General features: G+C 35.7%; 1 protein-coding gene across 2 annotated transcripts in view; it reads right to left on the reverse strand.

The window, feature by feature from the left end:
* Positions 1-2,779: 2,779 nt before the first annotated feature.
* The window catches only part of LOC142344688 (phosphatidylserine synthase 1-like), a 33,160-nt gene continuing 21,092 nt past the window's right edge, over positions 2,780-14,847 (reverse strand). Inside the window, exons 4-6 of one of the 2 annotated variants that reach the window (XM_075396528.1) lie at positions 9,467-9,652; positions 8,730-8,899; positions 2,780-3,290 (exon numbers count right to left, since the gene is read on the reverse strand). In XM_075396528.1, coding sequence (XP_075252643.1) covers positions 2,993-3,290; positions 8,730-8,899; positions 9,467-9,652 — 654 coding nt within the window. In that variant the 3' untranslated portion in view covers positions 2,780-2,992. Of the gene's footprint in view, positions 3,291-5,942; positions 6,298-8,729; positions 8,900-9,466; positions 9,653-14,847 lie in introns of those variants that run through there. The other variant, XM_075396527.1, reaches the window with a different exon arrangement.

Raw genomic sequence — 14,847 nt, forward strand, 5'->3', positions numbered from 1 at the left:
TTCTAATCACTGCGACTAAGACAAAAAACAACACACACAAACTGTTCCCTTTTGTACATCAGCTAGACAACATGATTTCATACTAAACCAAAAACAAAATTGATCATAGAAAAGACATAAGCAGCAGAATATTCAAAGGCAAAAAATTGTTTAAATTAACACCAGGGCCGGAAGAAAGCTACAGTAAATAGTCATAAGTGAAAATTATGGAAGAAGCTCTCTATCAAACTCTCATTACTGCCTTTTGTTGAATGAAATCAATTGAACACAAAGAAATGACGAAAATCAAAGAAAAAGCTGAAATCGTTCATTTTTTACAACTGAAAAAAATCGATAACAAAAATAAATTTAGGTGCCAGGACAAAACTAGAATGATACTAACTATAATGTGAAGAATATGGGCACAATGTATGGAACACCGTTACAAAAAGACTTTCTTGATTTTTGAAAGTTTAAAATTAATTTAAAAAATTCAAGAAAAACGACTACATTTCATTGTTCAGCATTCAAGACAGAGAAAAGATAACTAGTCATCCGATACAAAGATCTATCCTCCTGAAGAGACCAAAAAATAGGAAAAAGCAAAGTTCATAAATAAGAAACATTGAAACATTTTGCAAAAAAAAGGTGAAAGAACTTTTAAGTTAAGACTGCATTTATGAAAAAGTATTGGGTCTTTCCCATTACAGCTCCCCCATGAAATTATAGCCCGCCATTATGGTAAAATTACCATGATTGGGGGGCTTTAGATTATCTGACCACTAAGCTGGGGGCTATAATGGGAAAGACAAAAAGTTTTAACTGTTTTCTCAAAACTTAACGCCAAAAAATGATTGAATTTTTATTGAAAGGAAATTAAAGTCCCTCATGTTGCACAAAAAACCTATTTCTAGCAATTACAACCAAAATACAAACAAAAAACGGACGAAAATCGGAAAAAACTACCGAAATCGGATTAGCATATGTACAATTTTTTGGAACAAAATTACATCGAGGTATGAAGAGGCGTTGAGTATAAGAATTATCAAAGAGAAATTGCCATATTAACTGATTTATGACAAAAAGACGGTTAAAAGATCCAAAAAAGAAGAATTTAAACGAAAAAAGCCAAAAATTAACTAAACAATCAAGAATTATGTGCCAATGTTCAACTTGAAACGCATTTTCAGGCTCTGCAAAACACTATTGCATCAATTTCCGAGATTGACATTTCAATATAGTATCGAATAAAAATTATTTCTACAAGGAACCAAATTAAAAGCAAAAAAATTGGGCCACTTAGACGAAAAAACGGCGAAAAACGGTTATCTATATGTGCCATTCAGTCAGAAACTACTTTTCAATGTCAGAAAGTCATTTACTAAACGCAGCGCACGATCAAAAAACTTCTCTCGCTCAGAAAAAATTAGTTCACACTGCAATTTTACTCGCTTTCGCTTTTAGGTCAAAACATCGTCTGAACAAATAGTACTTCCGGTAAAAAAAAACGAGAGAAAACCAACACTCCTCTTCGAGTCGTAAAAAAAGACAGCGCCCCAATACAATTCAAATTCTTTGAATTGTAAAAAAAATAGGAGCGCTATAATAGCCGGCTGAGAAGATGAGGGCGGCTATTAAAAACAACATTTATTTGGTAACAAAAGACCTATGACAAGTCGACCACGTTAGCTATAAAATGACTGTAGATCGACTTGTGAAAAGACTTTGATTCGACCAAGTTTTGTGTTTGAACATTCTTTCGGGTATGAAAAGATTATCGTTACTCATTATTGAAAATGTCTTTTTTGTTTGCTATTTGCGAGAAAGTTCGCCTATGAAGCTTAAAATTTTCTGACAATTTTTGATGTCTTTCAAAGCCAGGGAGATTTGGTACAAATAATCATCATGATTGTTTTTAAAAAATGCCTTCAAGTTATGGCCTCTGTGTGCTTAAAGACTTTGAACATTTGGCAACCTCCCAGCAAGTTCTCATAGGTTTAATTGCTTTTTGCAGAGCTGGTAGGTTTAGTTCTGCAGAAAAGCTTATGCGTCTGCTTTTCTGAGAACGGCTGAGAACATTTATCTATATACCCCATTCTGTCCAAAAAATTAGTTCGCGCAACAATTTTTACTCAGTTTAGCTTTCAGGTCAAAACAATGTCGGAACGAATATTACTTCCGGTAAACAAAAACAACATAGCTGGCAGATTGCCAGAAAAAATCCGCAAGCCTCGTAGATCCGCAATCCCAAAAAGATAGTAAAGGAAAGAGACGAAAAAAGAAATTCGTCATTAAATGCTGAGATGTTATATTTTGACAAGGAATCTGTACAACTTATTACTGCTTCTACTAGCTGCTCTTAAATAACTTTCAACTAGAAAGACACACACTCATTTGACCTTATCTCTGAATTAAATTTAAAAACAAAAACCGAAAAAATGATCTGGAACAACCGGCGGGTGGAAAAACATTAAACCCCGCCGGGGTTCGGACAACTGACCTCCCTATCAATAGCCACGTGCAGTGCCCACTCGGCTATTAGGGCCCACTGCCAATAAAAGCCTCGGCTATCGCTTTGCGGCTATTAAAAATAATATTTTCTGCTAAATTTCAACAAAATTCTGCCACAAATACTGGATATATTGCTAATAAAAATATTGACGACAGAAAAAAACGAAGGGAAGTACAATAATAAGGCCCAGCTTTGCAGCTATAACTGAAAATACAAACTTTTTACTTACTTTCTTATTGGGTAAAATTTCATTGATCTAACAATCGGTAATAAAAGCCGTAAGAGTCATTTATTTCTTTATATTAAGAAAGAGCACTAATCATTTTATGGCAGCATCATTTAAAAAAATTCTTACAACATTAAATTCCCACTATGGCACGAGGGAATTGAATGTGGTAAATTCCCTTGGCAAATAAAGAAGGGAATAAATAATCACTTAATTCGGAGTTTTGTGGGTTCAATATGCAGAATTAAAAAGGTCCAAAAACTATACGTATATCTTTAGCACTCTTTTTCATGGATTTCAAGTGTCCGAGAGGCAGTTCTACTTGCACCATTAACTTTAACAGCATCATCATCATCACCAGAAGCATAAGTTTGTTCTCTCGAGTCCTTCAGAGTAGCAAGGCAAGAGTAGACGATAGAACCGACGCATAGCATGCTGATCCAGGCCACTAAGTTTGGTATAAGGGCTGGGGTGATCAGGGTTCCATGGTGAACAGCAGCGGCAAACTCCAGCACTACTATCACAAGGTACGACCAAAATTGCAGCGGTAGCTGGAAAGCACTAATAGAGCCTCTGAAATGACAAACACAGTCTTCCCGATATGCTGAGAAATTTCCAAGGGTATTTTTTGCATTAAGTTCGGTTGGTTGTGGTAGTTAATCTTGGTAGTTAACCTGTCTCTTAACGAGATAAAACGATTAGTACAAATACCAACCAGGAGGCTCGGCAATGTGCGTTCGCACAATGTTCCAACCCGCTCATTCACATTTTTGGCTTGAATATATATACCAAATAAAGCAGAGACAGGAAAAGGTCAAAATGATAAAGGGTAGATCATACTGTCATTTAGAACTTGCTAAATTTTCAAATTAGGACAGACATCTATAACAATGAGGTTAATTCCTATTTTTTGCCAGGATAATTAATCATCCACGTTCTTGGCTGAGTTGCATGCCAAATCAAGAAAAGAGATAGAAAAGTTTCAATGTAAAACATAGAACTGGATTCTGAAAGATAATTGATCGCTTCTCATATTCAGAAGTGTATACCAGTTATAGCAAAACATGTGCTTTAAAAATAATCACGCTAATACAATTTCTCAAGCAGAAAAAATATCAAGCAAATCCCTAATTTTGACAAACAAAAGAGATTTTGAATAAAAATTCTATCACAATCAAATCAAATTTCAAACACTGATCTCTTTCGAGTGACACTGCCTTATACGTATCTGGCTTAAGCCAGCTCTGGTTAACTTCAATTACATTTTTTAATGGCCTGGAAACCCCCACATGAAATCTAGTAACAATCAACTTCTTGCGAAACAAATTCACCTGCTGACTGGTAAAGTCTCCAAAAAAATTAGAATACTTGGCGCGAGGAAGGCGAGGAATTAGGAAATTGAAAAAGGGCAGGACAGATCCTGAATTGCATTGAAATTATTAAAATATTATAAAAATATCATTAACATCGACTAATAATATTTTGGCAATAACAACAGCGTTTAACAACAGCGTTTTAAAAAAACATTACCCTATACACGAGAAAAGAAGCAAAGAAAGCAGAAAAAATCCTTTTATTATGAAACCCAACTCCCTTTTTTACCGATTATCAAAAGCGGTGTTTAAATTATTAAAATTAAACAAAACATGTTTTGATTATTGAAAGGTAAACATAAACCGACAAATGTCGGAAGAATTGCTCTTGAACCACAGGCGAGGCAATTTAATTCAAGGGCTGGCAATGGCGATACTAACTTGTCAAACTTGAAGCCATTTTACAATAAAACTGGCCTTTCACTTTTAATATACTTAACGGCAAAATTAAGTTACCACGCCCCAGCATCAATGAGTAAAAACTCAATTTTTGAGACAACATTACTCCAATTTGAAATCAAATTTCCAAAACAATTTTTACATAATTGATCCCCTACACCAGTCCTCGTGTGTACCTATGAAATTGAGATAAAACGCAATATTCGTTTACGATAAATCTCAAGGTAAAGCTGATGAACTCCATCTACGTTTAGCAGTAAAAAGAAGGTTGTCAAAAGATCACAGTTTATTCACAACTTTTAGCTCTGTAATGTTAAACACAAGTGCAAACTTAGTCAAAGCTGAATAGACATGAAAACATATAAAATCTTGTGATTTTTTACTGTGAAACTTCAGAAGGCGAAACATGATTTAGTTAACGGCCGCTACCATGTACACTGATCAACAAAAAGTCCGTTCAAGAATTCAAATACACGAAACGTACAGAGTTATATATACTGAAACTTTTAACAAAAATATTTCTACGAAAAATCTAAATACTCGCAAAACAAATTAGCCAAATTGACGAAAAACGGCTGAGAACATTTATCTATATACCCCATTCTGTCCAAAAAATTAGTCCGCGGAACAAATTTCACTCAGTTTAGCTTTCAGGTCAAAACAATGTCGGAACGAATATTACTTCCGGTAAACAAAAACAACATAGCTGGCAGATTGCCAGAAAAAATCCGCAAGCCTCGTAGATCCGCAATCCCAAAAAGATAAAGGAAAGAGACGAAAAAAGAAATTCGTCATTAAATGCTGAGATGTTATATTTCGACAAAGAATCTGTACAACTTATTATTGCTTCTATTAGCTGCTCTTAAATAACTTTCAACTAGAAAGACACACACTCATTTGACCTTATCTCTGAATTAAATTTAAAAACAAAAACCGAAAAAATGATCTGGAACAACCGGCGGGTGGAAAAACATTAAACCCCGCCGGGGTTCGGACAACTGACCTCCCTATCAATAGCCACGTGCAGTGCCCACTCGGCTATTAGGGCCCACTGCCAATAAAAGCCTCGGCTATCGCTTTGCGGCTATTAAAAATAATATTTTCTGCTAAATTTCAACAAAATTCTGCCACAAATACTGGATATATTGCTAATAAAAATATTGACGAGAGAAAAAAACGAAGGGAAGGCCAATAATGAGGCCCAGCTTTGCAGCTATAACTGGAAATACAAACTTTTTACTTACTTTCTTATTGGGTAAAATTTCATTGATCTAACAATCGGTAATAAAAGTCGTAAGAGTCATTTATTTCTTGATATTAAGAAAGAGCACTAATCATTTTATGGCAGCATCATTTAAAAAAATTCTTACAACATTAAATTATGGCACGAGGGAATTGAATGTGGTAAATTCCCTTGGCTAACAAAGAAGGGAATAAATAATCACTTATTTCAGAGTTTTGTGGGTTCAATATGCAGAATTAAAAAGGTCCAAAAACTATACGTATATCTTTAGCACTCTTTTTCATGGATTTCAAGTGTCCGAGAGGCAGTTCTACTTGCACCATTAACTTTAACAGCATCATCATCATCACCAGAAGCATAAGTTTGTTCTCTCGAGTCCTTCAGAGTAGCAAGGCAAGAGTAGACGATAGAACCGACGCATAGCATGCTGATCCAGGCCACTAAGTTTGGTATAAGGGCTGGGGTGATCAGGGTTCCATGGTGAACAGCAGCGGCAAACTCCAGCACTACTATCACAAGGTACGACCAAAATTGGAGCGGTAGCTGGAAAGCACTAATAGAGCCTCTGAAATGACAAACACAGTCTTCCCGATATGCTGAGAAATTTCCAAGGGTATTTTTTGCATTAAGTTCGGTTGGTTGTGGTAGTTATTCTTGGTAAATAACCTGTCTCTTAACGAGATAAAACGATTAGTACAAATACCAACCAGGAGGCTCGGCAATGTGCGTTCGCACAATGTTCCAACCCCGCTCATTCACATTTTTGACTTGAATATATATATACCAAATAAAGCAGAGACAGGAAAAGGTCAAAATGATAAAGGGTAGATCATACTGTCATTTAGAACTTGCTAAATTTTCAAATTAGGACAGACATCTATAACAATGAGGTTAATTTCTATTTTTTGCCAGGATAATTAATCATCCACGTTCTTGGCTGAGTTGCATGCCAAATCAAGAAAAGAGATAGAAAAGTTTCAATATAAAACATAGAACTGGATTCTGAAAGATAATTGATCGCTTCTCATATTCAGAAGTGTATACCAGTTATAGCAAAACATGTGCTTTAAAAATAATCACGCTAATACAATTTCTCAAGCAGAAAAAATATCAAGCAAACCCCTAATTTTGACAAACAAAAGATTTTGAATTAAAATTCTATCACAATCAAATCAAATTTCAAACACTGATCTCTTTCGAGTGACACTGCCTTAGACGTATCTGGCTTAAGCCAGCTCTGGTTAACTTCAATTACATTTTTTAATGGCCTGGAAACCCCCACATGAAATCTAGTAACAATCAACTTCTTGCGAAACAAATTCACCTGCTGACTGGTAAAGTCTCCAAAAAAATTAGAATACTTGGCGCGAGGAAGGCGAGGAATTAGGAAATTAAAAAAGGGCAGGACAGATCCTGAATTGCATTGAAATTATTAAAATATTATAAAAATATCATTAACATCGACTAATAATATTTTGGCAATAACAACAGCGTTTTAAAAAACATTACCCTATACACGAGAAAAGAAGCAAAGAAAGCAGAAAAAATCCTTTTATTATGAAATCCAACTCCCTTTTTTACCGATTATCAAAAGCGGTGTTTAAATTATTAAAATTAAACAAAACATGTTTTGATTATTGAAAGGTAAACATAAACCGACAAATGTCGGAAGAATTGCTCTTGAACCACAGGCGAGGCAATTTAATTCAGGGGCTGGCAATGGCGATGCTAACTTGTCAAACTTGAAGCCATTTTACAATAAAACTGGCCTTTCACTTTTAATATACTTAACGGCAAAATTAAGTTACCACGCCCCAGCATCAATGAGTAAAAACTCAATTTTTGAGACAACATTACTCCAATTTGAAATCAAATTTCCAAAACAATTTTTACATAATTGATCCCCTACACCAGTCCTCATGTGTACCTATGAAATTGAGATAAAACGCAATATTCGTTTACGATAAATTCAAGGTAAAGCTGATGAACTCCATCCACGTTTAGCAGTAAAAAGAAGGTTGTCAAAAGATCACAGTTTATTCACAACTTTTAGCTCTGTAATGTTAAACACAAGTGCAAACTTAGTCAAAGCTGAATAGACATGAAAACATATAAAATCTTGCGACTTTATACTGCGAAACTTAGACCGAGCTCATCAGCTTTATATTGGGATTTTTGTGAAATAAACGTTGCGTTTGATTTGAATTTTATAAGTAGACGAGAGGACTAACGTAGGGGATGAATTGTGCACAAATCTTTTTCGAAATCTGATTTTAAGTTGGAGTATTATTGCTTCAAATATTTCCTCAAAAACATCGTGAAAAAACGGGGCATTAACTTCCATTTTCTATTCAGTATAAAAAACAGTTTTAATAACTATACATTAGAAACTGAGTTACAAATAAAGCCCAATGTTGGAAAATAGAAGTCAATGTTCGTAAAGGAACAAGTCAAACGTTGTCATGAACAATCTTGCTTTATCTAAAGAAGAACTTGTAGAAGTTCAATCCTCCTCTTCCAGTCTTTAAAAAGACCACACGACTAATAAAATTACTACAAACTTCGTTTGAGAGCAATTAGTAATAGGCTCTGAAGTGAAATATTTAGATTTGACGACTTCATTAGCTCCATATATTTCATAATAGAGTCTGAAATGCATGATCTTGATATCAGATAATTGGATTTTGACGTTGACAGTCCACTCATGACCGTCGACGCGGAAAAACTTGATAGACTGAAAGAGGCACATTTAAAATAACGGAAACACGATTCATTTTTTGAAAATTTGTCAACTCGCCTCTAAAATTTTAGTTGCTTTAGTGCTTCCAAATTTCAATATATCTTGGCCTTGTTTTTAATGAGCACGTTTTTGTTGTAAATATTCTAAACTCTTAATCAACAAGCAAGGTAACATGTTCGGAATATACGATAGTGTTAGTTAATGAGCGGGGGGGGGGGGGGGGGGGTGAATGTGCGAGTTTTGTGGTTTGACCAGACCTGAGGTAGTGTCTGTAGTTTGTGATGACTTTGTAGGACATGATGGCGTGAATTAGGAGACGGAGGACATTGAGGGGGTGGTTCTTGTGGACACCAAAGACACGTTTCATTGTGAAGGAGTTCAGCTCAGCTGTGTTAGTGAAGAAGAGCAGAATGAAACACCAAACACCCTGCAATCCACGCAGCCCAAACACATTCACTTAAGAAATCGGTATTAATCTTTCCAATTTTAGCCCCGTCAAGAAAGTACACCCCAAAAATTGCGAATGATCCAGGATAATTGCTGGGGGCTACAAATTCCAGTCCGATTAAGAGGGGAGAAGAGACAAATAAGAAATTCAAAAAAACAACACACGATATCAGTTAAATTACACGAAGTATTTGGATTTTGTTTCTTATTAGTACCAAATTTACGGGTAAAACAAACTGACTATCGTCGTGCGAATCCCTCTCGAAAGACAGGCGAGGTTTTGGCTATGGGTGTAGCTATCTTAGAGAGGCCACCCGCCCTCAGCAGGGGGGGGGGGGGGAAGGCTGTCCAAACATACTAAAACTTGAATACATTGCTTTACCAGTTTATCCCGTTTCTCAGGACGAAAAGTAAAATCCCCAAGCAAAACATATTCCAAAACAAATTATCAAAACTGCCCAGCAAAAAATTGCATGGAAAAAATCACACGACTACACTAATTGTTGGTGCTGCAATGGTTAAAGAAACAATTTTGGGTTGTACTAACCTGGATTATGACTTGCTTCCATGTAACATTACTAAGCAGAGGTGCTTTGACAGCTGAACGATGTCTCGTCCGGTCTGTAATAAAATCCAAGTTTTCCTTATCTACTTCTTCCTTCTCCCTCACTTGTGACTGACCACGAGTGTACAATACAACGTCCCAATATCTATTCCATTGTAAGAGGGCAACCTAGAACACTGGTGTTAAACATTTGGGATTTTTTTTACTTCGCAACCCCCCCCCCCCCCCCCACGCGGACGCACTTTCCATGGGGAACAGAAAAAGATCCAAGAGTTTCACCCCACTCTGTTGGCTGCATTTCAAACCACTAAGCACCTGTGCGATATTAAAACAAACAGTTTGCTGGATAATCCAAAATATGTTAAACCAAAAATATATTGTTTCCTATAGCCTACAGACGTTCAAAATTTCTGTATCCGTGAGTATTGCAATTCTCTGAGCAAAACTGTCCCTCACTAGTCACAATTACGTCGACTATTCAATAATACTGCAATCTATTAGGTCAACTTTCCATTAATAGTAGTATTGGGTATTCAGTATTCAGATCTTCCACCCCTCTGCTGTCCAAATTAAGGGACCCCTCAAGTTAGTTGCACATGACTTTTATGACCCACGTAGAAGTTTTAATTTAGTAGCTAATTGGAAAAAGCCACGTTTTCCTTGTAGCTGATAAGTTAACAACAAAATGAAAATCAAAAACCTTTTTGCTAGAAACCGCAAAAAATTAAAACATTTTTATTTGAAGCACATAAAATAAAATTATGGATTGAAATAATCCATGAGAAAAGAACTCAGCTACCTACGCTATTATCATAAAAACTTGTAATTTTTGAACTTCAATGACAGTGTTTATAACTCTTTAACGATCAGAAATTGCTCAGCCTTTAGTTGATGAGACATTAATTATTCGGAAACAACATATATGTAACAATGGGGAGGGGGTACACAACACCAAGATGAGTTTTTTTACACCATGGTTTTACCTCGAGGGAGATGGAGTGGGTAAAATACCCAAACAACTGATTTTCATAACACGAATTTACGTTTCTGCGGCCGTTTCGGTGAATGACATACGTAAAGATTAGCAATCTTATAAAAGATCTGCTCAGCAACTTAGTTCTACTCAACCCTTAGGGTTTTACAACCTTTTCCCAAAATCGTCAGTAAATTTCTATAGAATTTCAATTACACTAAACCTATAGGAAGAGAGAAGAAACTTGCGGAGAAAATCCGGATAAAGTAGCAGTAAGTTGAGTTCCACATACAAGCTGTGTCACCTTGATCAAAAAGTTCTTGAAATTGTAATAAAAATAATCGATGGAGATATAACCAAACCAATCGAGGTATAAAGTTGCACAGACTTCACGTGGAAATCAAATTACTGCTGCTTACCGTAAGCTAACCAATTTCTATCTTGAATTTTCGCCAGGTACTTTAACCATCACTCTAGAGCAGCTTAGAGCAGTTAAAACTATCAAAATTCAGTCTAATCATACAAAAACGAAGGAAAATGGAAGTGATAATAATTCTGAGAAAACCCATCAAAAACCTAGCCGGCAAATTTCCAGAAAATAGCTACAGATGACGCACTTGACGCACGTCGGCATTGAAACTGAAAAAGAAACATACCCGGCAGATTACCGGAAAATAGCCGCCGTTGATTCCAATAAGCATGATTGGGATTGAAAGAATAGAAGATATTGAAAAAAAAATGCACAAAAACATTTTTTAAGTCAGATTTATTTTGATGGCATTTCGTAGTTGAACATAACGTACTTCTGTTTCTTAGAGAGAGGCTACAGGGGCTACTATCAATACCAATAAGCATTAGAGATGGTAACTAAGACTTATAGGAACGACGTTCAAATAGCGAGCATCTAAAATTGGGCTTTATGGGTTTATCCCGTTTCTACTTCTGACTTCAATTTTTTTATACTGACTCTGTTCATTTTGAATTGCTTTGCTGAGCAACTGATGTTCAAAATCACTTTTAGCAGAATGAGAGAAGAGAGAAACTAGCCTAGAGAAGTCAAAAAGATATCACGCAAAATGTTGAAAAAGCGGCAAAATGAGGTAAAGCGAAACATTTTTTTATTCGACAAAGTAAAAAATAGGAGCGCTATAATAGCCGGCTGAGAAGATGAGGGCTGCTATTAAAAAAGATGAAAATTGTCCGACAAGTGCCAAAAAGTGTTCTAATTTGGTGTGCCGTTTCAGTTAGATTCCAAACCTATACTTAATTCAGCTTTTAAACTGAAACCTATTAAGCTTAATAATAATGTTAGCTAGTAACGGCTCTAATGAATTTCGATAACCTAATACGCTAAAACTTTGTGACCGAGCTTAATCGGTTTATCCCGTTTTTGATTTTGCTCTTTTGACATTGACGGCATTCACTACATTGCGTAATTGAAAGAATTAAAGAATTTAAAATTCATTCAGTTGATACAGTGAGTGAAGTAAGTCACGAGTCAAACGTGAAAATCGTTACTTTAGTCAACCGAAAAACGATCAAAAGGTAAAGCGAATTTTGAAAAAGGAGAGCGCCTATGCAACAGCCGTTGAGAGGCTTCAGGCGGCTATTAAACAGACAAAATTCGATGTAATATATGAAATTTGAACGCTTACTTTTGTCAAAGATTTTAATTGCTGGAAACCTCGTTTAACCCACCTTATTACTGTACCTTAATCTGCATCAGCGGGATACGGGCTTGATAACTGCCAGGACAAACCTTTGATATCCATAAAATCTACAAGTGTCTTGAGCTTAAAAGTGGTTGCCAGCTTGTTATTTTCAGCACAAGTTTACGTTTAGACGATCAACTATCCACTCCATTTATCGGCATTTTTCAATAACAGGAAGCATAGCTGCTCACTATTTTCACTTGCTAGGTAGTCTTATGAAATGTAAATTGATTCTGCTTTCAATCTCAAAAACAAGACTATTGATCAACTCTCCATTATAATTTTCAACGTCCTGATTTTATTAATTATTAACAATTATCTATTATTCTTAAAAGATATCTCAGTGTAGAATAGAAACACAAACCAACTTAGGTCGGAAAAATTGCTCTAGAATGACAGGCGGCGCAATTTAATTCAGGGGCTGTAGCCTAGAAAAAATTTTCTCTATGGGTGCGAAAACATCAGCCGCAGGTACGGTTCAAAGCCCGACCTCCTAAGTTTGATTCTGTCGCGTCGACGGAGGTATTAACCACTCATTTATCAGGGCCTTGTCATCGAATCTCTAACAATGGCTTTTGTTTGAACAAAAAATTTCAATTCGGCGTGCGATCAATTGAAATAACTCAAAATCAAAAGTGCGTGAAAAAGTCACACAATAAGTCAATAACTATTCTAGAAGAAAAGCGCAAAAGCGTTCAACAAAAAAATGAATTAAAAAGACTCATTTACAATGATTGCTTCTCATTCAAGAGCAATTAAAAACAATTTCAGAAGTGGCAAAAAATTAGTCAACAAAAAACAGAACCGAAAGACGTCGGAAATGCTGTCGAAATTATAGTGGAAGCTATAATCTATTGCAGCCTACTTCAGTCGTTTGTAACTAAATTCACTGCGAGGTGTTTCAAATGACGTCCTGGCGATTATTATATGCAAATATAACCACTAATAAATTTTAAAGGGAAAAAATTACACAAATTTTGGCGCACTTTTCATTTGACTTTTGGTCGAGAACGGCTGGGACTTGAGATCAGCTGCTGACACTTGTGAACGAGAGAAAATTAGATCATTCGAAACGAAAAAATCAGGGGGGAGAAGTCGCTCGAAAAGTCAAATCCGTGTCCAACAATTGAGTGACCAACAAATTATTCGCAATAATCAAAAAATTTCCACCCATAAGTGTAAGAAAATGAGGTCGCCCATACCATTAAGTCATAAATCTTCCTAAATAAATGAATGAATGAACAAAAACCTGCTTTGAAAAGATTTCATCAACTATGTCCCTTATTTGACAAATGATCGTTGTATTTGAAATTCTAATACCTAAACAGTTAGACACAACACACGTTAGAACTTTCACTCTTAGTTTGAGTGCGGTAAGGTGAAGAAAAAATAGGAACTCTAATTCTAGAACATCATCTTAACGTCCACTCGTCTGAAAAAGATCTAAGAAACGAAATTATTTAAATGAACTAACAAAATTATTTTATCTGTAGTAACAAATTTTTTGACAGATAGTCAGAAACAACAAACTACATCTACACCACGAGAATAAATTTAAAATTTTCCAAACAAGTATATCAGTTTCTTTTAAAAACTTGTTTCTTGGAGAATAAGGGCGCTAGACAATAAAAAGGGGCTATAAAAAATCAGTATGTGCGACACATATTAGCGATCCGCCTTGCTCTCGCGTTTATGGGAGCCTTCAGTTTTAATTTCCCAGCAAGATTTAACCTATTAAATTGGTGTAATTGAACTTAGTAATCCTGCCCTTAGACTTTTCACCAATTGATTATCCGTCATTTCAACCCTACAGGATCTTTAGCATAATTGATGGCCTCGAGGGGATGATAACAAGACTGTCTGGTTTTGTTTGAGCAGCAGAAAATTCGAAATTCTTCCTTGAACATGAATTGATTATAACTAAGCCTTGCTAATCCAATTTGCATAACGATGGTACCAAACCGAACTGATTTCTTTCATCGCAATTGTCTCGTTAATAATAACATCTTTCAAATTGGAAGCTTAAACAGAGTTACATCTCATTTTCGCGTACTAACACCTCTTCTATGTTCAGTCATAAAAATGGAATAACTATTCCATGCCTTCCAATAGATTAATAACACTTCCCAGAGTAAGAGGCGAAACTCAATTCCCAACTTATGAAAAAGGATTGAATTTCATAAAGAGCCTTGAGGTCAACAGATAATCATTAAGTTCGCGTTAGAATCTTTTTATAGGAACACTTATAGGAAAAGGAGAAAACACCTGAACTGAAATTAGAGTTGAGATTTGTGGGTGGATATGAGATGAGAATTCATCAGGCGGTCAATTTCAGTCTCAGTTCAAAAATATAATAACTTGTTACTGTCCGTATTTGAAGACAGTGTCTAAATTTATTCACATCATCTTTGTAGATTTTAGAACCTTCAGAAGTGCGCTGCTCGTTTAATACGTTTAATAATAGTAATTTTTTCTGAAAAGATGATTTTAACGCAATTTTGACTTTTCTATTCCCGCTGCATTTGCATTTCTTATATCGATTAGCATTCGAGTCGACGGTCTTGCATCCTGGTGGTCAAACGAACTTCGTCCAGATGCCGTAGATATTCTCGGAACATCCAATGCTATACCATTTCTTGAACATAGCCAGCAAATTACCGGAAAATAGTCGCCGTTGA

This window comes from Convolutriloba macropyga, chromosome 8 (genome assembly GCF_964194025.1).
Source record: "Convolutriloba macropyga chromosome 8, txConMacr16.3, whole genome shotgun sequence".
NCBI lineage: Eukaryota > Metazoa > Xenacoelomorpha > Acoela > Convolutidae > Convolutriloba > Convolutriloba macropyga.